This window comes from Neopelma chrysocephalum, unplaced genomic scaffold (assembly GCF_003984885.1).
Source record: "Neopelma chrysocephalum unplaced genomic scaffold, ASM398488v2 Primary Assembly neopelma1_299, whole genome shotgun sequence".
Lineage (NCBI taxonomy): Eukaryota > Metazoa > Chordata > Aves > Passeriformes > Pipridae > Neopelma > Neopelma chrysocephalum.
Window position 1 is genome coordinate 1719503 of NW_020897961.1, and position 24522 is coordinate 1744024.

Here is a 24522-nt window from a genome sequence, read left to right on the forward strand (position 1 = left end):
GAACCCTTTGGAGCAACTTGAGAGTCCATTACTGAATTTCCCCATCTTCTCCTCCCCATTGTCCCCACATTTGCTAAATCTGAGGCTGAGGAAATCCCAATGTCTCTTCTTCCTCTCTGTGTGTGGAACAGCTCATGTACATGAGTGTCACCCTCACATGGCTGAGGGGATGTGACACTTGTATTGCTCTGGCTTTTATCTGCCTTAGATCTACCCAAGAACTTTATCACAACAGCCTCTCACAAAAATAAATGCTGTTCTCTACATTCTCCTTTTAAAACTTTGTAGGTAATTTCTGGTTAGAGCTTGCCAAGTAATGTGCCTTTAGAAATGTCTGTGTGACCCCAGAATTGCACTGCCTATTTTTGATACCCTCATTCTAAAATAAAGCACATTTCTGAAAAAAGAATTACTGGAAATAAAGTAGGTGCTTTAAAATCGAGTTTCCTGGGGAAATGTGGGGAGTTTCAAGGCTTTAGGGGTCAGAAAAACTGTTCTGATCCTCTGAACACTGAGCTGTACCAGACAGCAGTAGGTGTTTTAAGATGCTTGGGTCACAGAAAATGGTTTGATTTTCCCTGTACTTCATAGAGTAGACACAATTGGTTTAATATTTAATGACAGTCCCTTCTGCAAGAAGACATGTGCAACTGAATCGGCAAAATCCAAGCTATAATAAGCAATTAATGAATGGAGCATGATTAGGAAGTGGCAGCATGAATAGCAGTCTGAGCACTTGCTTTCTTTCCAGCTTGTTCACAATCTTTACAAAAGCCAAGTGGAGATCAGTTCCTTTCCCGGGGAAGCTTTATTTTGGAGGAGAGCACGAATGGACCTTGTTTGGTATCAGTCTGTGCAATTGTCACCAGCTCAGGTTTTCCCTTTCCCATTGAGATTTAAAGGCAAGAAGCAGCACAGATGTGTAAGGCAGAGGTGGGAAGCAGTGCCTGTGGATTAAGGAATGCAGCAAGCTTGAACCTGCCTGAGTGTGTTGGCACACTGTGTGTGTGGAGCCAGCAGAAGATTGCAGTGTGATTTATAACATATTGTACTTTCACCACCGTGCTTTGCAGCCCAGACATGAGTAAATCCTTCAATCCATTGGAATTTACCTCAGAATTTACTCCAGAATCTACCTCCCAGCTGTTCAGCTGCATCAATGCAAAGTTCATCTTGCTGGGCCAGGAGGGACCTGAGGAGGGACTTTTCTGCAGGCAGAAAAGCCAAGTCTTGGCTGTGTATTGATGGGTTTGGTTTGGCTGTGCAGGTGGGAGGAGGTTTTGGGGTAGGTTTTTTTGTTAAGTGTTTTGGGAAGCGGGAAAAAGTCCAATGACCTTGGTAAGGTGAGGATGAGAGGGAAGAAGATTCCAGAGCTCTGTGGTTTTCAGGTGTGCATCCAAAGCTCTGGTGGGTGGAGGTGACAAAAATGTCTTGGGAAGGTTCAGCCCACGTGTCACTGTAGATGCTATGAGTTGGCTGTGTTTTGTGGCTACTCCGGCCAAGTATGTCATGGAATTATTTAGGTTGGAAAAGCCCTCAAAGATCAGGATTACAACCCTTAACCCAGCACTGCCAAGGCCACCACTAAACCATGTCCCCAAGTGTCACATCCATGACCAGTGCTGCCTAAGAACACATCCAGTGAGGCAGTGTGTGCTCCCAGCCTGAAGGTGCAGCATCCATCTGTCTCCTTTTGGTGGTGGCAGGGTGAGAAAGGAGCTGTGTCAGGAGTGTCAGGCTTTAGGTACCCCTGGCAGCATCTCTGTTGTGGCAGCAAACAAATCTTTAGCCTTAAATCGTGTTCTCTGGGATGGACTAACAATAAAAGACCTTCCCCAGTGTCTGTGGGAGGTATTTGTCTGCTGTCATTTGGATTTCTGCAGGTAAAGGCAGGAATAGCAAAAAGGATGTGATACCCCAGTGGGGCACCTCTGCTCATCACTAAAAATTACAGAAGAGTGTTTTGGGTTTTTTTGAAGTCAGGAGGTTGAGTATTTTTATTTGTGGGTTGCTTTTTTTCATCCTGTAGCAATTCAGCTCTTGTGTGACTGGCTGTAGTGGGTTAGATCCCTCCCTAACCTGCCTGGTTTATATTTAATGGTGTCACAGTTCTGCACTGGTTAAACTGGATGTCCTTCCTCCTTGTGTGCTGGGGGTCTGAGCTCACTGGCTTTGCCTCCCACTTGTGTGTCTCTTGTGTTTTGTTTTGGCAGAGGTGGAGAATGCAACAATAGAAAAGCCACAGAGGAGCAAATCTATCCACAGGACAGGAGTGGTGGTGTGGATCTTCATCCAGGGAATAAAGGCAAACTTCTGGCACATTGGAGTGAACATTTGGCCATTTATTGCACCAGAAAAGAAAGTATTGCCTAAAAAAATTAAAGCACTGATGGTGTGGCCAGACACTGCTTTTGAACTCTATCACTACCTGTGTCTTCCAGTTTATTCATTCCCCATCCTTAATGTCCTCTGATCATGGAGGGGACACCAATATTTACAGCCGGTTAATTGCATTCAGTTAACTGGTACCTGAAATTGGGATATGAGTAGAAATGAAAATCAAAATCGGCCCCATCCCCTGAGTTTTGACCCTTTGGGTAGTGCTTGTGACTTGTTTTTATTCTTTCCCCAACCAGAGCAGTGCTTCTCTCCTCCCAAAGGTGTGTCAGGGTGCCCTGGGTGAGCAGCCTGTGCTGGGGGTGGGTTGTGGTGGTGGCAGCTCTGGGATGTTGGGATTGCAGAGCTGTGGGACATTCACCAGGCAGGAATTTGGCCTCTGCCAAGGTTGATCCAATTCTGACAGAGGTTAAGTAAACTTGTGCAGGGATTTCTGTCTGTAACAGAGAAGGTTTAAAACCCTCTTCATCTTCCCAGCTCATAAACCCGTCAGCAGAGCGGATCTGTTATCACAAAAAGGAAGAACTATCTCTGAAAGTCCATTGTGCCTTTAAGTCCATCATTTTTATACCATTTTTATTCCTGCAATGGCATCGTTCCACCTTGTGTTCCAGGGAGCACAAGTGTTGGCCACTTTTCTTCTTCATTGCCCAAAGTATGTCCTGGGGGGTGTCAAAATCTTGAATTCCTGGGAGATCTATTCCAGTGAGACACTCCTACCTTAAGGCTCTGCACCAAGGATTTCATTTGAGATTTGGCAGGGAAGTCTTACAGCACTGGCAGCCTTATCCCAACCTACCTGAGCAGAGCTGGGAAGCGGTGGAGGAAGTTTGCTGGTGGGATTGCCACCCTGAAATCCCTGGCTCTGCCAGGAGGTGAAGGGCTCCCTCCACTGATGTTCAGTCTGGGGCTGCCCATGATCAGGGGAGAAAAAAGGTGTTTTCACCTACCCCAAAAACAGCTCTGTGTAGTGGGCTAACCCTGGCTGGACTCCAGCTACCCACTCACTCCCCTCTGCAACTGGACAGAGGAGAGAAAACATAACAAAGGGTTTGTGGGTTGAGAGAAGGACCAGGAGAGATCCCTCACCCATCACCATCATGGGCAAAACTGACCCAGAGTGGGGATATTAATTAAATTTATTGCTAACAGAATCACAGCAGGAGAGGGAGAACTCAAATAATCTTAAAAATGCCTTCCCCCACCCCTCCTTCCTTCCCAAGTTCTCCCTCCTTCCCCCCAGCAGCACAGGGAGGCGGGAATTGGGGTCACAGTCAGTTCATCACACGTTGTTCCTGCTGCCCTTCCCCTGCTTCCCGAAGGAGACAGTCCTTCACCAGCTTCTCCAGCCTGACTCCATCCTTCACAAACTGCTGTCCTGTGGGCCACTTCTCCATGGGGTGCATTTCTCAGGCTCTGGCTGCTCCAGTGTGGGTCTCCCACAGGGCCACAAGTGTTCCCAGGAAAACCTGCTCTGGCAGGGGCTCCTCTCCCCCCACCGTCTGCAGGACCCTGCCACGAGGTCACAGCCTTCCTCGGGCATCCCCTGCTCCAGTGGGGGCTCCTCCCGGGCTGCAGGGGGGTCTCTGCACTTCTGTGACCCCCCCTGGGCTGCAGGGGCACAGCTGCCCCACCACGGGCTGCACCAGGGGCTGCAGGGCAACCTCAGCTCCAGCTCCTGGTGCCAGGGATCCACAGGCTGGCTGTGGGCTCCTACACCACCCCAGGGGACCCTGCTCCACCCCTGGAGTCCTGCTGCTCTGTCTCTGTAATGGGATGAAATGGTTGGTACCTCGTAATTTGGGGAATGCTCTCAGTTTTGGGAAGCGAAGGGTCAGAGCATCCTCAGCACTGAGAGGTTCTTGGGGGTTCTTCGAGTTGCAAGATGATGTTTGCCCCAGCTTGCCTTTCCAAGAGCTTGGAGAAGCAGCAATCTGTGATAGCAATTTTGGGGGAGAATTCCACTTATTGTGCAGAAATTCTGCCCGAGTTGTCTCTTACTCACCCTTGGCTTTCATGTGGCAGTTCCATAGATCATTGGAGAAAAGGCATTTAAATATGCATGAGCTTATTAAGCTGAACTCTCTCTCTGCTGCTGAGCCATGTTTTATAGGAGCATCTCCACAGCCCTGTAAAAGCTGTGCCAACACAGTCGAGCACTTTCCTGACGCCGACGCTGTTTTTGAGGACAGGAAGTAACAAGAATCATTTATTCTACTAATCAAAAGGATATTTGCCTCTTTAAATATTCAAACCCTCGAGCCTTATACAAGACTAAAGTGTCAGGAAGGGAGAAGCTCCTGATAATCACGTTAGCTGGATTTATTTGGTGTGATGGCCAGCAAAGAAATTATTAATATGGAGGTGGCAGGATCCAGACTGGGGAACTACTGGGGGCTCAGAATTCAACATAAAGAGGAGGGGGGAGATCTGGGCCCTCTAAGGAGAAGAGGAAACCTCTGAAAACCCATCATCAGGATTATCTTTTCTGAAGGAGTGGGCTCTCCATAAAGAGAACCACCATTCTTTGTCTGCCCTGTCTTCTTCCACAGGCACATAGAATCTCAAAGGAACTGGGTGGTCTTTAAGGTCCCTTCCAACCCAACCATTCTGTGATCTGGGTGCCCCATTTTGTGCCAAGGTTTTCATGCCAAACTATTCCTGTTTGCCCAGTTCACAAGTGCCTGTTATGGCTGATCACACAAAAAAGATGGAGAGGGTCCATAGGACCCCATAAGTAGCTCTAGGGATCATTTCATAGGGTGTGGGAGCAGCACAGAGCCCTAAAACCGTGGGCATTCTGCAGACCTAGAGTGTCCAGCTTTCTCCATGGTGGTTCCTGCTGGTGGCATTTCAAAAGGACAAGGAGGGGTGGCCCCTTCATGCACTGGGAGAGAATTGTGTCTGGAACAGCCCTGAGGGGCGTTTCTGGAAGGATGAGTGATGGTGTAGCATCAAAGCTAATGATGATGGAGCTGTTCAATGGGCCAGCAATCAGCCCAGGGGCACTGGAGGCTCCTCACACCCTCCCTGTGTCGCAGCAGCAGATGGGCTCAATACCTGCCATCAATGTGTTCCCTGAGAGCATAATCCAGTGCTGTGAGCTCCAAAAATCATCCCATAGGATGCTGCCTAATCCCTCCCAGTGCTGGGCCTCGGTCAGGCCAAGGGAATTGTTCCACACAGAGCAACCTGCTGTTGTTTTGGTGACCTTTTCTCCCGGGTGTGTTTCTCATAGTTGCAGAGCAGGGACCCCTGTGTGTGACATGGGCACTGCAGAGTGTTCTCAGTGTGCTGGGTTTGAGGGATGGGCATTTCTAGTGGCCTGAACCCACCTGGCAGGAGGGGTCGGGCTCTTCTCCCCCTGTGTGCTCCATTCACTTAAGAGTTGGACTCGATGACCTTGTGGGTCCCTTCCGACTCAGAATATTCTGTGAAGTGACAGGACAAGAGCAAACGGCCTCAAGCTGTGCCAGAGGAGGTTTAGGTTGGATATTGGGGAAAATTTCTTCATGGCAAGGGTGGTCAGGCACCGACACAGCTGCCCAGGGCAGTGGGGGAGTCTCCAGACCTGAAGGATTAAAAGCCACGTGGATGTGGCACTTGGGGACAGTGGTGGCCTTGGCAGTGCTGGGGAATGGTTGGACTTGATGATCTTAGAGGGCTTTTCCAACGTTAATAATTCCATGGTTTATGCTGGAGGAAGGACACAAAGCCCAGGACCCAACCCCTGTGTGTCACATCTCCCCATGTGCTGTGGGCCATGTTTGGGAGCTTCCCTTGATGAGAAGTTTCTGTTTTTCATTGGCATTTCCTGAACTTTCCCTTTGGCTTCCCTTGCCATGGTGTTGGCATCCCAGGCAGTCAGGAACTTGAGCGTGGAGCTGGAAGTGACCTTTGCTGTGGGATTGTGCTGGTGGAGCTGTGCTGGGATCAGCTCTGGGGTGTTGATTTGCAGACCATGGGGCACTTGGCCAAATTTGCAAGAAGAACTTCTGCTCAGGCTCCAAACTGTGCCCAGGGCAATGTTGAGATGGCACCAGCCTGGAGGAAAACAGCTCGTGGCAAAATGTTGTGTCCCTGGAGTTCCACACAATGCAAAAATACGTCTCCAAACAGATGGAGGGGCTGTTTTATCCCAGTGTTTTAGGGCACTGGGGGTTGGCTTAGATTTTTCCACATTAAAACTGTGATTTAAAAACACCATCAGTTTTCTGCAGCTTCTTTCCCTTCAGTGGTGTTTTTCTAATACCTCTTTCCCATCTGATGCTCCTCCCAGTTTGTGTCTCTGGATCTTGACAACCTGTGTGTTGCACCCCCATCCTTAGGAAAATCAGGATACTGCTGGATCATTTCAGATGGGCTGCTGCAGCCTGTTTTTTATCCAGATCCACGTATTACCTTTAAAAGATTGGACATATTTGAAAACCATGGCACTCTGACCAAAGAATGCTTCCAGAGGTGTGGAATGCTGCCTCCTCACTGGGAATGGGGACAACTGCACTGTCTACTTAATGGGAATTCATATCCACTTCAAACTTTCCTGAGCATTTTTTGTTGGATCTGGGGAAAGAGGCAACACAAAAGGCACAAATGAGGGAAAAAAGGTGATGGTCTGGAAGATTTGGGGCTCTGTGTGTGCTGCAGGAGGGGGTGGATCAGGGAGGAATACTATGGAAGGTAGAAGATAATTTCTAGAGCCAGGGATGAATATAATCATTGATGCAGCACCTGGGATTAGGGATTGCTGATCTCTGAGGATGAGCAGCATTTCTGCTTTGTGATCTGTGGTGGGACTGCCCAGCTCCCCTCTGAACCCACACTGCTGCTCATAATCATGGAATCACAGAATCTCCTGAGCTGGAAAGGACCCACAAGGATCATCCAGTCCAACTCTTGGCCTTGCACAGACACCCCAAAATCCCACCCTGTCCCTGAGGGTGTTGTCCAAACCCTCCCTGAGCTCTGGCAGCCTTGGGGCTGTGCCCACTGCCCTGGGGAGCCTGGTCAGTGCCCAACCAGCCTCTGGGGGAAGAACCTTTTTCCTGGGATCCAACCTGACCCTGCCCTGAAAGAATTTAGTGTCTTATTGTCTCTTTAATGCAATGTGGTTTTTTCTGAAAGGTGCTGCCATGGCTGGAGAAGGTGCAGCACACACAGTGTGTCAGGTCACACCAGAGCACAGACATCCACAGTCACCTCTGTGCAAACATGGCTTGCCCTGAAGCTGAAGGATCAGACAGGACGTGCCAGTTTTGTCCTGGAACAGTCCACATTCCAGCTGGTTCATGAGCTGCATTGATTCCTGCTGATAAATGGCTTTTGTTGGGGCAGGGAATGTGTCGAATCCATTGGAGTTGGGCTCCCAGTTCCCTGGTGCTGGGCAGTGTCATTCCAGGTGGTTGATGGAAGTGGCTTCGCACCCCAGAGAGGAGGAGAAAGGAATTAATTGAGTAAGGGAGCGGATGGTGTTCAATCACTGAGCAGGAAGAAGTGGTTTCCAAACATTCCTGGCCGCTCTGTGGCCTCTCAGTGCTCCGGGAGCACTTGCCGTGATTCCAGGTGATTTTTCTGCTGAGGGATCACGGAGCAGTAAATGCTGGGATATCCCTTTCCTGTGACTGAGACAGACAATAAACATCCTAATCTCACTTGCTGCACTGAAGAGTGGATTTACAGCTGTGTGCTGAGCATAAAACAAACAGGCAGAGGATTCCAGGGCAGGCTCCTGCGCTGGAGCAAAGCTTGATTTTTACGGGGTTTTTGTGTTTTGAAATTGGCTGCTTTGATTAATCCAGCCTGATGTGTGCCAAGCTGTTCAGCATAAACTCAGCCCTGCTTTCCCTCCCCCATCTCCCCTTCTCATCCCTCATTTGGTTCTGAATGGCTTCTTACATAAACCAGAGACTGCAGAGATTGAGAGGAAAAAATGTTCTCCATAAATGTATTTATTTTGTGGGTTTCCTTGCATGTTCTCATGGTTGCAAACCTGGGCTTGATGGAGAATAAAAATCTCAGACCCAAAAAAGGTGGTGGAGGCCACAGTCCAGGAGTTCTGTGGCCTCAGCACCTGTCTGGATCCCTGTGTCCCTGGAGGGGTGGCTGGGGAGGAACTGGGAGTTGTCCATGGATGTCCAGGACAGAGGTTTTTGCTGGGCCTGGTGTCTGTTGTCAGTTCCTCAGTCTGTTCCTGAAGTGAAAAAAGATGTCCTGGAATATCCTGAGCTGAAAGGGATGCAGAAGGACCATCCAGTCCAACCCCTGGCCCTGCCCAGGACACCCCAGCAATCCCACCCTGTGTCCCAGAGGATCATCCAAACCCTCCCTGAGCTCTGGCAGCCTTGGGGCTGTGCCCACTGCCCTGGGGAGCCTGGTCAGTGCCCAACCAGCCTCTGGGGGAAGAACCTTTGGCTGAGATCCAACCTGAGCCTGCCCTGACACAACTTCAAGCCTGAGCCTTAGACCAAGGGCAGAGTTTAAGTTTCCCCCTGTTTAAGGCCAAGAACACTCTCAATGAGAGCTCAGCAAGGTCCTTAAATTAAACCCAGTGCACTGGGAGGTTTTCCCAAGCCTCTTAAAACTTGGAGAGTTTTGTGAGGGTGATTTAATGGGATGTATTCGAGCATGATTTAATGGGACATAAAATGCCTCTCATTCTGATATCTCATTGATCTACAGGAGAGACAAAACTCTAAGGTGTCTCTTTCTTTTGGCTATTGATTCATGATATTTTGATATAAGTCCTGCAAGCAGGTGCCAGCCTGTGTTTCATTGGAGACAGCAGGATGTGATGGGGAAAAAAATGTGGCAGGACCTGTGCCTTGGGTCCCCCTGCAGAAGTGCCCTTGGCTGGGGAGCACCTGATGCATGTGGAGGAAAAAATTCCCAGACAACCTATTGGTACTGGTGGGATAACGAACGTGGGCTAAATTAAATATAAAATGAGGTGCTGCTGTTTAACCCTATGGGTAAACTAATCACTGGCACTGACAGGAGTGTGTTGTGGTGCTCTCTCCATTGTATTTAATTTAAATGTAAAAGTTTTCAAATGTCTGGAGTGTTCCCTTGAACATTTCCCTCACTGGACTGAGACTGGGCAGAGCAGATGCAGTGAGAGCTGAGTGTTAGAAATAAAACCTGAGAGTCACAGAATCCCAGACTGGCTTGGTTGGAAGATCATCTTGTTCCACCCCCTGCCATGGGCAGGGACACCTTCCACTAGCCCAGGTTGCTTCAAGCCCCGTCCAACCTGGCCTTGGACACTTCCAGGGATCCAGGGGCAGCCACAGCTTCTCTGGGCAACCTGTGCCAGGGCCTCCCCATCCTCCTAGCCAAGAATTCCTTCCCAATATCCCATCTATCCCTGCCCTCTGGCAGTTTGAAGCCATTCCCCATTGTCCTGTCCCTCCATCCCTTGCCCCCAGTCCCTCTCCAGCTCTCTTGGAGCCCCTTTAGGCACTGGAAGGGGCTCTGAGGTCTCCCCAGAGCCTTCTCTTCTCCAGGCTGAGCAGCCCCTTTTGGACAGCTGGAGAGACTTGAATCCTGAATGTGGAAGTATTTTGGCCTGGGATCCGAATTTTGGAGGCACAGAGCCAAAGGCTCTCTCACCTAAGGGACATAGATGTGGGCAGAGGTGAGGTCTGATAATCTGTGCATTCCCTGTCCCTGCTCCTGCTGGGATCTGGGCTGGCAGCTGGATTTTCTGAGCTGTCCCTCAGGGCTATGCTTGAAACACTGAAGGCAGCAGCAATTTCCCACCTTTCGGGGTGCAGGAGGGTGCAGGGGAGGAGGGAGGTGTGTAAGTCGGGGTGAGGTGCAGCCCAGCAGCCTCTCCTGTCCTGGGACCTGCTGAGCTGCAGGAAATCCTCCTGAACTGCCAGCTCAGGGCTTTCCAGGGGTCAAACCCTCAAACCTGGGCCTCTGCCTTAACTGGGCTGAAGTTAAGGCTGAACCAGAGAGTCCAGATTAACCCTTTGTCTATTCAAAGATGCTTAGAAGAAAAAACCCAAACCACCAAACAGCCCAAACTTCCCATCCCATGTACCCTCCACTGCTGCTGTTTGTGCCCTCCATTGCTGCTGTTTGTGCCCTCCACTGCTGCTGTTTGTGCCCTCCATTGCTGCTGTTTCTAACAACTTCCCCTCTGGCTCTTCTAATTATGTTTGAGCTCAAATCATTCCTTTCCCTGTTTCTCCTCTCTGGCCCCAGGAGAGCCCAGAAGCCCTGGGTCTTTTCCTGAGTGCAGGAATGTTTGGGGCTCGTCCAAAGCAGGAGCTGTGGAGCCCGAGGCTGCAGAGCATCGTCCACCCCCTGCTTTTGGCAGCAGGGGAGTGAAGAAGACTGACAAAGCTGATGTTAATTGGGCTGTTGACTGCTGTCTTCCCCACTCCTGTGGTCACAGGCAAAGCCACCAGAGCAGGGTGTTTATGCAAAGCCTTCTCTCCCCCTCCTGCCTGGGGAGAATTGCAGCTTTGTGCCCCCAACAATGTGAGGTTTGCTTTGCCCGCTGCTTCCCAGGCTTATCTCCTCTCCCTGGATCTCTGTCCTCAGCAAGGGGGGAAGGAGAACCCTGATGACAGTGGTGCAGGGGGAAGGGGAGTGAGCAGCAGATGAACCTCAAAGAGCTCGGTTTGGATTTTCCTCCAAACCTCTTTGATCACGAGCTGAGCTCTTTATCCCCCGGAGCTGCCTCGGGGGAAGGGCTGCCCAGATGTGAGCGATGATTAGGAGGAAACAATCCTGCCTCTGTGACAACCTTCTCCTCAGCACTGCAGGTACCAACATACACCAAAAGGAGTTTTTTAATCTCAGAGTCAGCTCAGTTTGACTTCCAGGGCAGGATTTCAGGGTCAGTTGTCACTTTGCCCCCTCACAGCCACTGATTCATTTTAAAGATCTTCCCTTTTGAAGCTCCTTTCAGTGTTTGACACATCCCATTCTGCAGAGCTCTTGGCTTGCCTTGGGTCAGCCAACAGTGAAATCAAGAAATACAACCTGCTTTTCAACCATCAAACTTGTTTAACTAAAGAAGATTCATAAAGAACTGTGTTTCTGTGCAAATCTTTGTCTCCCAAGTCTCACTTTGGAGCCTGAAGAATTCCTGCTGTTGCCTAAGAAACACCCAGCACAATTAAATCCAGAGGTATTGTTGGGGAGTCGAGGAGCTTGAAGAAACACTGGGATGTCACTGGTGCATTCGGTCTTTCTTTGCTTATCTGGGCAGGATTCACTCCTTGTAATTCTGGGAACTCTGCCCATGTTGCATGTCTAATCTGTCATGGATGCAGGGAGGGAGCAGGGAGACTCCTTCTCTTCTTCCCTCACACTTACTTACTGTAGGGAAAGCTGGAGAGTTTAATTAAATTGTTGGAAGTCGTTAAAGATCTCGTGTTTGCTTTGTGCAAACAGAGGGATGAGGTCTCTGATTAGGATGAAGTGTGGCATTGAAACATCTCTATCTTGCTGGAGTGGTGTGTGCTCCCTGCAGAGCTGGGGGTACCTGGACTCTTCTACTTGGAGCTGCCCAGGTTCTGCTCCAGGGGTGTCCCTGGCTCAAGGTCTGGTGTGTCCACGTTGCTTGTGGGGATGGAGCTGGATGGTGGGTGACCTGGGAACTCCTTCCCAGGAGGAAGGATGCACAGAAACACATCTGAGCAGGTTCCTCTGATGCACAGAAATGTGTCTGAGCAGAGACCTGGCCACCAAACCTGCCCAAGTTAAGCAACTCCTCCTGAAACCCAGGGAGGTGATCACAAGTGTTTGGTTTTAACCACCCTGCCCGTGAAGTACAAAGACACCAGTTCATGGTGATGTACTTCAGAATTATCTGCTAAGAGAGCTGAAACATTTATTAAGACTGTTTAACCAAGGGTCATTTTATATTCATTTCTTCCCAAAGCAAATGGGGAGAAAATTCATAAGTGCCGTTTAAGAACAAGGCTCGTTTCTGAGCACCAATTAATCTTGGGACAGAGCTGGAAATGTGGAGTTCCACTCCAGCTGCTAAAGCCATTTTCTGTGTTCTGGAGGCCACTCTTTGTTACATTCCCACAGTCCTGTGAGCATAGACACACGAACACAACCTCGGTTAAATGAACTCCGCATTTTCACCCTGCCCTGGGTGCTCCTTCTTCCTGGTGGATACTCTTCCTTGCTATGTCTTCCCAGATAGCATTGCTTAAAGGAATGGATTTCCAGGCAGCTGGAACCCCTGGCTGTGCACAACTAGAACCCCTGGTTGTGCACAGCTGGAACCCCTGGTTGTGCACAGCTGGAACCCCTGGCTGTGCACAGCTGGGAGATGGAAGCCGTTGTCTTGCACCACATATGAAACATGTGCCCACCTCGAAGTTCTGCCCTGTGAGCTCTGCTAACTCCTCTGCGTCTCTCTCTGCCCTTTGTGTTCCAGGTGCAAAGAGCTGAAATATGGCAAGGACCTGCCCCAGATCTCCATCATCTTCATCTTCGTGAACGAGGCACTCTCAGTGATCCTGCGCTCCGTGCACAGCGCTGTCAACCACACCCCGGCTCACCTGCTCAAGGAGATCATCCTGGTGGATGACAACAGTGATGAAGGTGAGCAGCATCTCCCAGCTCCAGAACACCAGGAGGGGGTTTAATTTCTTAAAATCTCACAGAGGAGTCGTTCTTCCCCCAGAGGCTGGTTGGGCACTGACCAGGCTCCCCAGGGCAGTGGGCACAGCCCCAAGGCTGCCAGAGCTCAGGGAGGGTTTGGCTGATCCTCTGGGGCACAGGGGGTGACTCTTGGGGCTGGGCCTGTGCAGGGCTGAGGGTTGGACTCTGTGATCCTTGGGGGTCCCTTCCAGCTCAGCACATCCTGGGGTTCTGTGAAGACTCTTGCCAAACTGAGAGTCCCCAGCCCTGCTGTGGATGTCCATGGTGTCCAGATATGTCCAGAAGTGGCCATGAGGAAGCCCCTGGAGCTTGGGTCATGCAGGGCAGAGGTGCTGGGCTGTGTCTGGACCTCCCTTGTCACAGTGGGACTGGTGAGGAGCAGTGAGGGGCTGGGGGCTCTGTGCAGGGAACAGACACAGTGCAGGTCATTACTGTGCTGTCCTGAAAAGTAGGTTCCTGGTGGCAGGGACCCACAGGCTGTGAGCTGCTACACCACACCAGGGGACCCTCTCCCCCAGTAAAGTCCTGCTGCTCTATATCTGTAATGGGATAAAAATTGTTGGTACATCCTAATTTTGGGCACGGTGACAGTGCTGGAGTGTGATGTGTTCTCCACACCGGTTTCCTCCAGCTTCTCAAGCAAAAAGAACAGGATCACACCACGCTTAAAATCTGAGGTAGTCGTTGTTTGAAAGCACAGCTGAAACCTAGAAGGTTAAAGGAAATCACAGATCCCTCTGACCTTTCTGGTCAGCAGCATCCAGGAGCTCTGCATTCAGGGGATCCTTGTTTCTAATAATAACCCTTTGGTTGGTGCAGAGATGCTCCTCTAAATTTAATTTCCCATGGAGTTGAGGGCCAGCAGCCTGGAGCCATGAGCTGTTGGGCTTTGGCCCCTTGCAGGGGTGTTAACAGATGTTTTCTCTCTGTGTGCCTCAGTTTCCCTGTTGTAAAATAACATCCCGGGGTCTATAAATGGTGGGACCCTGCAGAGACCCTCCTTCCTTATGTTTTGGGTGTGGCATGGAAAGGGGAAGTGAAGAGGAAGAGGAGGAAACAAACCCACCCAACCTGCCCAAGTCAGGCCCTGACAAAGCCCAGAGGGGGATGTTTGGTTTCCCACCTCACACACGTTGGTTCCAGTTTCTCTTGGTCACTGTTACCCTTCCTTCCCTTCTGCTTTTGATCCCACAGAACTGCAGGAGGGGTTTTCATCTGGAAGCACCTTCAGACTCAGATTCTTCCAAGACATTTTTTTCTTCCAACATACAGTTGGATAATGGCCTTAGGACATCAGGATAGTTAAAATCTTCTTGAAGAAGGTTTTTGCTTGCTGCCTTCTTCAACTGCCTTCATCAGTTGTGCTGCACGCTTTTAATATTATTAAAAAAATAATAAACACGATGCTGGGATCAGAGGGAAGAGCAGGGAGGGTGCAGGACGTGGAGAGCTCATTTCCAGAGGATTCTGAGACACTTTGTGGGAGAAGAGAGGGTACAGAACGAGCTATTCAAGCCTGGAAAAATAGGCACTCAAATCCCCCAGTAATGAGCACCACAGAGAGCTGATGAATTATAATTACCAGTAAAAGAAACAGGAGGGCAGCTCCTCAGCTGGTGGAAATCACAGCAGCTCCAGTGCAAAGCTTGGATGGTGTCCACCAGTGAAGCTGTGGGATTTCAGAGCTGGAACTATTTGGAGAGTGAAGGGGAAGTGCAGGTGATCTGTCGCTGCAATATCTGACGTTACCCAGTACTTAGAGGTACTTGAAATGCCAAAATGAGCTGCTCCTTCTCCAAATTCTACCCTGTCAATGGGGGAAGAGAAGAAAGCTCTTTAAAAGAGAACCCATCGGAATAATTGCTGAGCTTCTCCCCCCATGGCCGTGCACAAAGAAATGTGTTTCTGAGCAGCCTCTTCCAGTCACTCAGTGTGAGGCACTGAGGGTGATGGTGAGGTCAGAGCTCTGAAAAGGCCCAGGACAACAAAACAAATCCCTTCAGAAAGCAGCTCCCCCACAGGCTGGGGCTGCAGGATGACAAATCCTCATCTGCTGCTGAGCCTGCAAGGCACCACCTTCCCTGGGGGTGCTGAGGGGGCTGGGACAGTGCTGGTGGGGCTGGATGGTGCTGGGGTGTTCCAGGGCCGTCAAACGAGTGGCCAAAGCCTGTGGTGTGTTCAAGCCCTTCCAGCTCTCGGATCTCACAGAATCCCAGAAGGGTTTGGGTTGGATTGGACCTTAAAGCCCACCTCATTCCACCCCCTGCCATGGGCAGGGACACCTTCCACTAGCCCAGGTTGCTCCAAGCCCTGTCCAGCCTGGCCTGGGACACCTCCAGGGTTGTGTTGGAGTGCCCTGTAGCACCCCCACAGCGCGGGAAGGGGATGCAGGGCAATGACCCAAATTGGTGGGCAGAAGATGGGAAAATCCCAAATCTCCTTGCACAGCAGGCAGTGTGCCTGCTGCATCCCACCAAGAGGTTGCCTCAGGATCATGAGCTTCTAGGGTCCTTCACGATGGACCAGGGCTGTGCTGAAGGTTGTACAACCCCAAGGTGGTTCTGTCCTCAAAAACATCGGGATGGAATGCAAGGAGAGAGGGTGTGGGGAGTGAGGTGATGTTTTTAGCTGGTTGGGTTAGTTAATAATGTCAGTGCTCTGCTGGTGAGTCTTTGCAGGCATCACGACAAATGAGATTTTTTAAGGAGGGATTTGAAGGAAGATAATGAGGTAACTTGGCAGATGTTTATGAAGAGCTCCTCCTAAGCGTGTAATAATCTGCTTTTCTCCTGTAAAAGAAATGATACAAACCAGAAAGTGGCTCTGGGTCTCCTGTGTTCACTCTCAGCATTGTCAAGGAGCTTCAATGACAGCAAAGAATTATTAATGGCAATAACATTGTCATAGAGTTCCCACTAATGGGAGGCAATAATTGGGAGCAGCAGCAGCAACATCATATAGTTGATGCTTTGGATATTGCAAACAAAGTCGTTGTAATAAATAGATTTGGCTTCTACAGGAAAATAATTACAGGAAAATAGTTCCTCATGAGCCTTAAGATTTAGAGATGAATCCTGGAGGATCAAGGGCTGGTGTTGAGCAGAGGATGGGGCTGTGTGGGTGTGCCTTTGCAGGCTGTGATGGAACAGGAGGAGGAATTGCTTCAGCCTCTTTGGGAGCAGCTGTGGGGGTTGGAGGGACGCTTTCCATGGGGGTATGGCTGATGGGAAAAGCCTTTGGGAGTCACCTCTGTACACCTGAGGGAAGGTTGACCCGCAGAGAGCAGTGGCTCAAGCCCAGGAGCTGTGTTGGACTTCTGGGAAAGTTGCTCAAGGCTCAGGAAGGTCCGTGGCTGGGGGGATTTGTGTAGCTTTTGTCAGGAGGAACCACAACAATATCTGAGTAACTGAACAACAGAGCACCGAATATTTAAAAGACTCCTGGGATTTCCAAGTCAGCTTCAGCTTTTAAAATTAACCCCCTGGGCAGAGGAAGAGCCACCACCCGGTTGCTCTGTGCCCTCCAGGTAAACCCTGCCCAGTTCCCCAGCCACAAGCAAAGCCTGATGTGTGGTTTTCAGACTGGAACAAACTGCTCCTGAGGACTCCTTAGGCAGTCCTTGCCCTCAGCTTTGTTGTCGTGTGGCGTGTACAACATCACTGCACAACATAAAAGTGTGCAGTGAGAGATTAAAGTTAATGAACACAGGCATTCTGCTGCTTTATGTCTGAGCTGTAAATAGATAAAAGATGCCAGTGTATGGTAACGGGGGGGGGGGGAATCTCTCCTTAAAGGAGAAAGCTTGGGGAGTTAGTTGTAGTCTGAACCCCCTTCTCCCCTGAGCTGCACATTACACTTCATAAAGGCTTTTTTGGAGGCTGCTTTTATTTGTGCTTGTTGCAGGGGTGTGATTACAAAGCCAGTGTGCAGGTTGTGTTTGGGAGTGATAACGTGGCTCCTCGGCTGGTGGAGGGATGCAGCCACGTGCCCCTGAGATGCTCTGTTATCTCCCAGCTGCACACTTTGTCTGAGCCTGTTGCTTAATCATCACCTGCTTTCTCTTGTTGTTGTTTTTTGTCGTCTGCCTTTTAGTGCTTTTAATCTGGGATAATATCTCTTTGAAAAGTATAAAAGCAACCCTTTGGATAAAAGGCTGCTAAAGGAGCTGGCTACATTCGGGGAGACACGCTCGGGGTTGTAATTTACCTCGGAGTAACGTGTTGGCTGTCTTGATGTATCACTTTCTTGTTTTGCAGCTCATTTCAACAGCAACAGCAGTGGTTGGTGTGCTCTCACTCCCCCAGGAGCTGGCTCGGGGTGTTTGTGTTCAGAGGGAGAATTGCAAGGAGCTGAGTCACATCTCAGCCTTTCCCAGGCTCTGGTCCAACCCCAGTGCCGAGTTATTCCAGCTGGAGATGGGTTGTTTAAGTGCAGCTCACCTGGTGCTCTCCACTGGTGTTCAGGTCTGAGGCTTTTGGGGTTCCCAGGGCATGGAGGAGAGCAGCAAACCTGAACTCCTTGGGGTGTCCTGTGCAGGGCCAGGAGTTGGACTGGATGGTCCTTGTGGGTACCTTCTGACTCGGGATATTCTGTGATTCTGTTTGGGTTTCACTGAACCAAATGAACCAGAGGCTTGACCTGAAGGAATGGCTGGAGTTGTGCCAGGGCAGGGTCAGGTTGGATCTCAGCAAAAGGTTCTTCCCCCAGAGGCTGGTTGGGCACTGACCAGGCTCCCCAGGGCAGTGGGCACAGCCCCAAGGCTGCCAGAGCTCAGGGAGGGTTTGGCTGATCCTCTGGGGCACAGGGGGTGACTCTTGGGGCTGGGCCTGTGCAGGGCTGAGGGTTGGACTGCAGGATCCTTGTGGGTCCCTCCCTCCCAACTCAGCACATTCTGGGATTCTGTGAAATGCTCCAAGTGGGACCAGCTTTGCCTGTGACCCTCTGTGAGAACTGATTCATTCACCTGCTCCCCTTTCACAGTTTCCTCTGGTACAGTTGCAGGTAAAAAGCTTCAGAGACTCACCTGGCTCTGAGTCTCCCTGTAAAAATGTCTGTCTGTATTTATTGCCTATTGAAGGAGATGCTTTAGTGAGCTCCTGCAGCAGAAATCCCCCTTGGGATGGCTTTGGTATCTCAGGCAGGTGGGACAAGGGGAGCTGGTGTCTCCCATGGCACTGGAGCACTCCCAGCCCTGGGTGCTGTGTCCTGCAGCCCTCGGGGTGTCTGAGAACAGCTCTTATCAGGTGGCTTTTCCCACCCAGCTGGCAAACACCACTCTGTTTTCTTTAGAGGTGTAGAGGGGGTGTGGCCCCCAGGACCATCTGGACATTGCTGGGTGAGGAATTTGCTGCTTTTGGGAGTTCCTTGAGCTTCTCTGATGCTGTTGGTCTTTACTCCTTTCTCTGTGTGTCAACAGGCACTTCCCGCCTTTAGTCCTGGGGGCTTCAACAGGATTTGGAGAGGTTTGGGCAGGATTTGGGTGTGGAGCACTGAGCATTTGGGCTGATGTCCATGCACTGCTTATTTTCAGTGGCATCAGGTGGCTCAGTTTCTCTGGCAGGCCCATTTCCCAGCGAGCTGTGTAGGTGATAAAATAGTTTGCAATAGATACCATAAGTCATTGCAGCTGGCAGATGGGTTTTTTAATAAAGCAACAGGTCTATTGGATTGTAGTTCCTTGGACTTGCCCTTCAGGGAAGATCAATATGGACAGATGGAGAACAAAAGGCAGGATTGAAATTGAACCTGCTGGTGTTTTCAGTGGGGTTTCTCTCTGCAAATCTTCCTGGGAAGCAGCTCGTGCTATGGCAGAGATCAAACTTTCACAGATTGCATCCTAAATAAACAGGAATGGTGTGGGTGTGCTCTGAAGGATGGTCCAGTCAGCAAAGGATGCCTGAGTGTGTGTGGGAAGAGGACCACAGGGTGCAGAAGAGAAAGGAGTCTCCAGACTCCGTGGCAGTGCTTGGTTTGGATGGAATTGCTGGTTGGCAGAGAATTTAATTGTCCAAGGCCAGGTTGGACGGGGCTTGGAGCAACCTGGGCTAGTGGAATGAGATGGGCCCCTTCCAACCCAAACCCTTCTGGGATTCTGTGATTCCTGGAGACTGGCATTTCACTTTTTTGGTGTAATATTGGATTTTCCAGAGGTGCAATTCTGGATGCACTGGGAAATGAAGTACAAAGCCCACGCCAAGTGAGTGCCAGGGATATATCTCAGGATGCTGAAATAGTGCTGTGCCCTGTGCCCTCTTCCCACAGAGCTGCAGAACAGCTCAGAAGGGGGAGAGACTGGCCAAGGCCAGCTCAGGGATGCAGCCATCCCCTGATTTAGGGCTTGCAGGTCCCAGAAAAGGGAATTCTCCCCCAGAAGGTGTGTGCTTACCTGAGCTAGATAGGAGGGAAGGCAGGGAGCAAAGCCTGGAATTTTGCATGAGGTTTTACAGGAAATCCTTATGGAGAGAGGGCCTGGAACTGCCTTTCCCACATCTGGTCGATGCTTTGCTCTCTCTGGAGTTTCTCCCCTTGGGAAGCAACCCTTAGGGATGCCTGCAGTGGGCAGGAGAGGGGCACTGTGCCCTCTGCTAAGGAACAGGGGTGAGGTGACGATGGGGACAATCAGGAGCATCTTCCCACCATCTCTCCACGGTCACCTCGGACCCAGGTGTGTGGTGGCCTCTGTGCTCCCAGCACATCATCCCTCACCTCCTGCCATCCAGCATCCCCTCAGGAGGAGCAGGATGTGACTCTGGCTCCTTGGGGACTTCCTTAAGAGCCTGGTGGGTGTAGGAGTCTCTCAGGTTTGAACCCTTTGCTGCCTCTTACAGTCCTTCCCTGTTCTGCTGGAGCCACACTCTCCTTTGAGCTGCTCAAACAGTTCCCAAGAGGATTTGTCCTCTTTTCCTTCCGTTGAGATTAAAACTCCAACGAGGAAGTTGTTTTAATTGTTTTAATTTAAAATGACTTCCCTGCTGACAAAGCCACCTGAGATGCCAGTGCTGTCCTTGTGGGGTTTGATCTGTCAAAAAAGTCCCTGTCTCTGTCTCCTTAAAACCATTCAGGAGAGTTGTTGTCTCCATAAAATCCTGTTTTTTCTCCGAGTGGCTCAGCATGAAATGGAAGTTGCTGAGTTATGGCTGAGTGTGATGCAGATGCTTTGAATTGAGGAAGGGGCTCATTTGCTTTATTCTTTTTATTCCCACTTCAGCATAAATGAGAAAAGAGACTTTGGGGAAATGGAGATGTGAGGGGAGCCAGCCCAGAAAGGCAGGACTGAAGAAAGCACATTTTCTGTGCTTGGAGGAAGGCGTGGAAGGGAAGGGAACAGATAATCCTTTTCCTTTGATGATTTCAAAGCAGATGGGACTTGCTGTTTACTCTTTTGCTCTCCATTGCTGTGTTTCCTTCATGTAGGAACTCATGTGTCTTAAATATTTTCCCACGTGGATGATTCTGATGGTGGCTTTTTTTCCTCTATATTTTTGTTCTGGAGAGAGAATGTGTGAAGGGCAGTAGCCTGTAATTTGAGATTGTGGATCATGTCTTAATTTTCTGCTGACCTGAAGCCTCATAGGGATGAAAGACATTTTTAGGAAGTGCTTTCATGGTGTTAAGAGTCAATGTTGGTGCACAGTGGCATTGCTCAGCTTTTAGAGCTCCTCTCACCCTCAGGCCTTTGTGCATTGAACTGATGCAACAGGCACTGAAAAGACCAAGGTTTCTGGCAGAGCACTGGCACTTCTCCAAGGGATGGAAAAACACACTTGTGCTTACCCCTCATTGTAACTTTCCATGTGCTTCCACCTTCAAAGCCCTGTGTGTCTTTTATACTCAACACTTGAACTATATCAAGAGTTTTCCTCCTGGTGGTGACTTCAGGCTGCAGGTCCACGAGGTTCTCAGCCTCAGTTACACACACAGGCTTGGACAACAGAGTGCAGTGATCTGCACCTTCCAGTGAGCAGAAGATATGTGCTCTGAGGGTCTTCTGAACGAAGGCAAAAGCTCTTTCATCTCATCAGAAAAGCGGGGGGGTTTTCAACTTTTCTACTGGCAAAGCTTGGAAAACAAACAGCAAGTGCCAGGACTGGCACAGTGAGGCTGAGTGAGAGGGCAGAGAGGCTCAGATGTAGTGTTGGTGTAGTCTGAGTTACTTCAGATGGGTTTGGCAGCATTTCTAAGGAAGATATTAAGCTGTTGGAGAGTGTCCAAAGGAGAGAACGAGGATGGGGAAGGGCCTTGATTCGAAGCCGTGTGAGGACACTGAGGGCACTTGGTGTGTTCAGCTGGAGAACAGGAGACTGAGGGGAGACCTCACTGCAGTTCCAACTTCCTGGGCAGGGGCAGAGGAGGGGCAGGGACTGAGCTCTGCTCTGGGGGGACCAGGGACAGCAGCCAGGGAATGGCTGGAGCTGTGTCAGGGCAGGCTCAGGTTGGATCTCAGCCAAAGGTTCTTCCCCCAGAGGCTGGTTGGGCACTGCCCAGGCTCCCCAGGGCAGTGGGCACAGCCCCAAGGTTGCCAGAGCTCAGGGAGGGTTTGGCTGATCCTCTGGGGCACAGGGGGTGACTCTTGGGGCTGGGCCTGTGCAGGGCTGAGGGTTGAACTCGATGATCCTTGGGGGTCCCTTCCAGCTCAGCACGTTCTGGGATTCTGTGATTCCAGCAATGCATTCTGCCAAAACCTCCCTCAGAAGCTCAGGGTACTGGTGTCTGGTACCCACAGGTGATTTTTCTCTGTCCTTCTCTTTCAGTAGGGTGATACCTAAATCTGACAAAGGACTGTAACTGTCCTCTCCCTGCCCTTTGCCCCCAAGGTGGCACATGGGCTCCTTAATCCAACAGCAGTGTTCTTGGCAACCTTGAACCTCTTCTGTGGGTTGTGCTCGGTCCAGGGGGTCTCTAAGGCGGGTTTATTTTAGGTGACAGCTGTTGCACCTTTCCAATGGGTTCTCTGTGGCACTTGTTCTCCAGAGGAGCTGAAGGCGCCGCTGGAGGAGTACGTGAACAAGAGGTACCCGGGGCTGGTGAAGGTCGTGCGCAACCAGAAGAGGGAAGGTCTGATCCGAGCCCGGATCGAAGGCTGGAAAGCTGCCACGGGCCAGATCACGGGATTTTTTGATGCCCACGTGGAGTTCACTGCTGGCTGGTAGGTGCTCAACCTAGGGGTCTGGGTTGGAGGGGGTGTAATGAATCAACCAAGGACCAGTGCATTGTTTTGTGAGGGTGTGTCCTTGCAGAATGACAGACGAGTCCTTTGGCCATTAATTCCTTCTGTATGGAATGGCCACTGATAAGGAATGTTGGGAACATACAAGGAAAACAGTGACAGCACCCAGGGAATGGCTGGAGCTGTGTCAGGGCAGGCTCAGGTTGGATCTCAGCCGAAGGTTCTTCCCCCAGAGGCTGGTTGGGCACTGCCCAGGCTCCCCAGGGCAGTGGGCACAGCCCCAAGGCTGCCAGAGCTCAGGGAGGGTTTGGCTGATCCTCTGGGGCACAGGGGGTGACTCTTGGGGCTGGGCCTGTGCAGGGCTGAGGGTTGGACTCCAGGAACCTTGGGGGTCCCTCCCAGCTCAGCACGTTCTGGGATCCTATGAAAACCTCCCCTTGCCCTTGTTTCCTCTCATCCGCTGTTCCCTCCCTTTGTGCACTTTCCCTGCTCCCATTTTTGAGGATGATTTCCCATTCCCTTAGCCCTGAGTAATTTCTGTAGGTTTAAGAAAGCCCAATCACAAGGGAATGAAGGAGAAAGTGTTTCCATTTCCATGCCCTTTGAAGCTGGATCCCAGTGGGGAAGGCTCAGATGCTTTGGATTGATTTGTTTCCTCTGCTGCTGGGAATAAGTGCAGAGGTGCAGAAGCAGCAAAAGGTGTCTCTTAAGGATTTTTTTTCAGAGAGATTCAAAACATTTGAGCTCAACTGGCTTAAGGTTGAATCTATATCATGACAGGAGCCTGAGAGGGATTTTTTTTTTCCCTTTAACCTAGTGTAAGAAGTAAATGGTCCATGTTTGTGGAAGAAGCCAGAGTTCTGCACAGTTGTTGACTTTGTAACAACAATGCAGCTGAAGGGTGTCCTTAGGAGCTGTCTCCTCTGTTGATATCTGTATTCCCAGCTGAACATTCCTCTCTCCAGGTCACTAAGTCCTCACACCTGATTTTATTGATCTACTGAGGAAGCTCCTATTTACTGAGCTCTTGAAGCCTCTTTTCTAGGAGTAGAGTGGAGGTGTTTTTGCAAGGTGGGCTTGACTCCCTCTGGTATTTTGTTCCCACTGCTGGAGACACCAAGAGTGCAGGTTACCCCTTATGTTGGCAGAGGGAGCCCAGGGCAGATGGTGGCTGAGCACAACTCCCTGCTCTGAACATGTTTGAGTGTCCCAGAGCTGAATTTTGTAGCTGCAGAGTCACCAAACTGTATCCCAAGGGAAAAAAGACCCTTCAGACAGTCCTGCTTTCAAGAATTTACCTTGTTCTTCTCAGGGAAATGGGGTTTGGATTTGGGGAAAGTCTGGACTAGTTCAGGCATGGTTTGAACAAAGCATGTCCTTCATGGCCTTCCTTTCCAGAAGGGAAGGTTTCAAGCCAGGCTTCCCAGCCTGGGAATCGTGTTTTCATCCAACACAAGAAAGCCATGGAGCTGTTGGTCCATATGAGGACCACGAAGATGCTCTGAGGGCTGGAGGACAGGCAGAGAGAGCTGGAGTTACTCAGCCTGGGGAAGAGGAGGCTCTGAGGAGACTGAAGAGCACCTTCCAGTACCAAAGGGAGCCTCCAAGAAAGCCGGAGAGGGACTTTCGAGGAGTGACGAGACGAGGGGGAAATGGCTTCCTGCTGCCAGAGGGGAGGGTTAGATGGGATATTGCGAAGAAACTGTATGGAAGCTACACTGCCCAGCTGCAAATTCTGGGAGGAATTCACCATCTCTTCCTGTGCTTTGCTTCTTTTCCCCACTCAGGGCTGAGCCGGTGCTTTCCCGGATCCAGGAAAACCGGAAGAGGGTCATCCTGCCCTCCATAGACAACATCAAGCAGGACAACTTCGAGGTGCAGCGCTACGAGAACTCTGCCCACGGGTACAGCTGGGAGCTGTGGTGCATGTACATCAGCCCCCCCAAGGACTGGTGGGATGCTGGGGACCCCTCCCTGCCCATCAGGTACGTCCTGGAGCCTGGAGGAGGCTCCCTGTCCATCAGCAGTGGGATAATCCTGCACTTGGAGGAGCCTCCGGGAAAGGTTGGGAGGGATTTTTACAACAGCTCGAAGTGACAGGGCAAAGGGGAACAGCTTCAGCCTGACAGAGGGAAGGGTTAGGGGGGTATTGGGAAAAAATGCTCCAAGGGCTGGAGCCCCTCTGCTCTGGAGCTGGGCTGGGAGAGCCGGGGGGGTTCACCTGAAGAAAAGAAGGATCCAGGGAGACCTGAGAGCCCCTTCCAGTGCCTAAAGGGGCTCCAGGAGAGCTGGAGAGGGACTGGGGACAAGGGATGGAGGGACAG

At 50.6% G+C, this 24522-nt stretch overlaps 1 protein-coding gene across 1 annotated transcript in view; it reads left to right on the plus strand.

Moving 5' to 3' along the window:
• Positions 1–24522, plus strand: part of GALNT17 (polypeptide N-acetylgalactosaminyltransferase 17) — a 216473-nt gene that overhangs the window by 68696 nt on the left and 123255 nt on the right. Inside the window, exons 3-5 of the mRNA XM_027704952.1 lie at positions 12806–12972; positions 22003–22177; positions 23986–24183. Of these exons, the coding sequence (XP_027560753.1) occupies positions 12806–12972; positions 22003–22177; positions 23986–24183 (540 nt within the window). The remainder of the gene's footprint in view (positions 1–12805; positions 12973–22002; positions 22178–23985; positions 24184–24522) is intronic.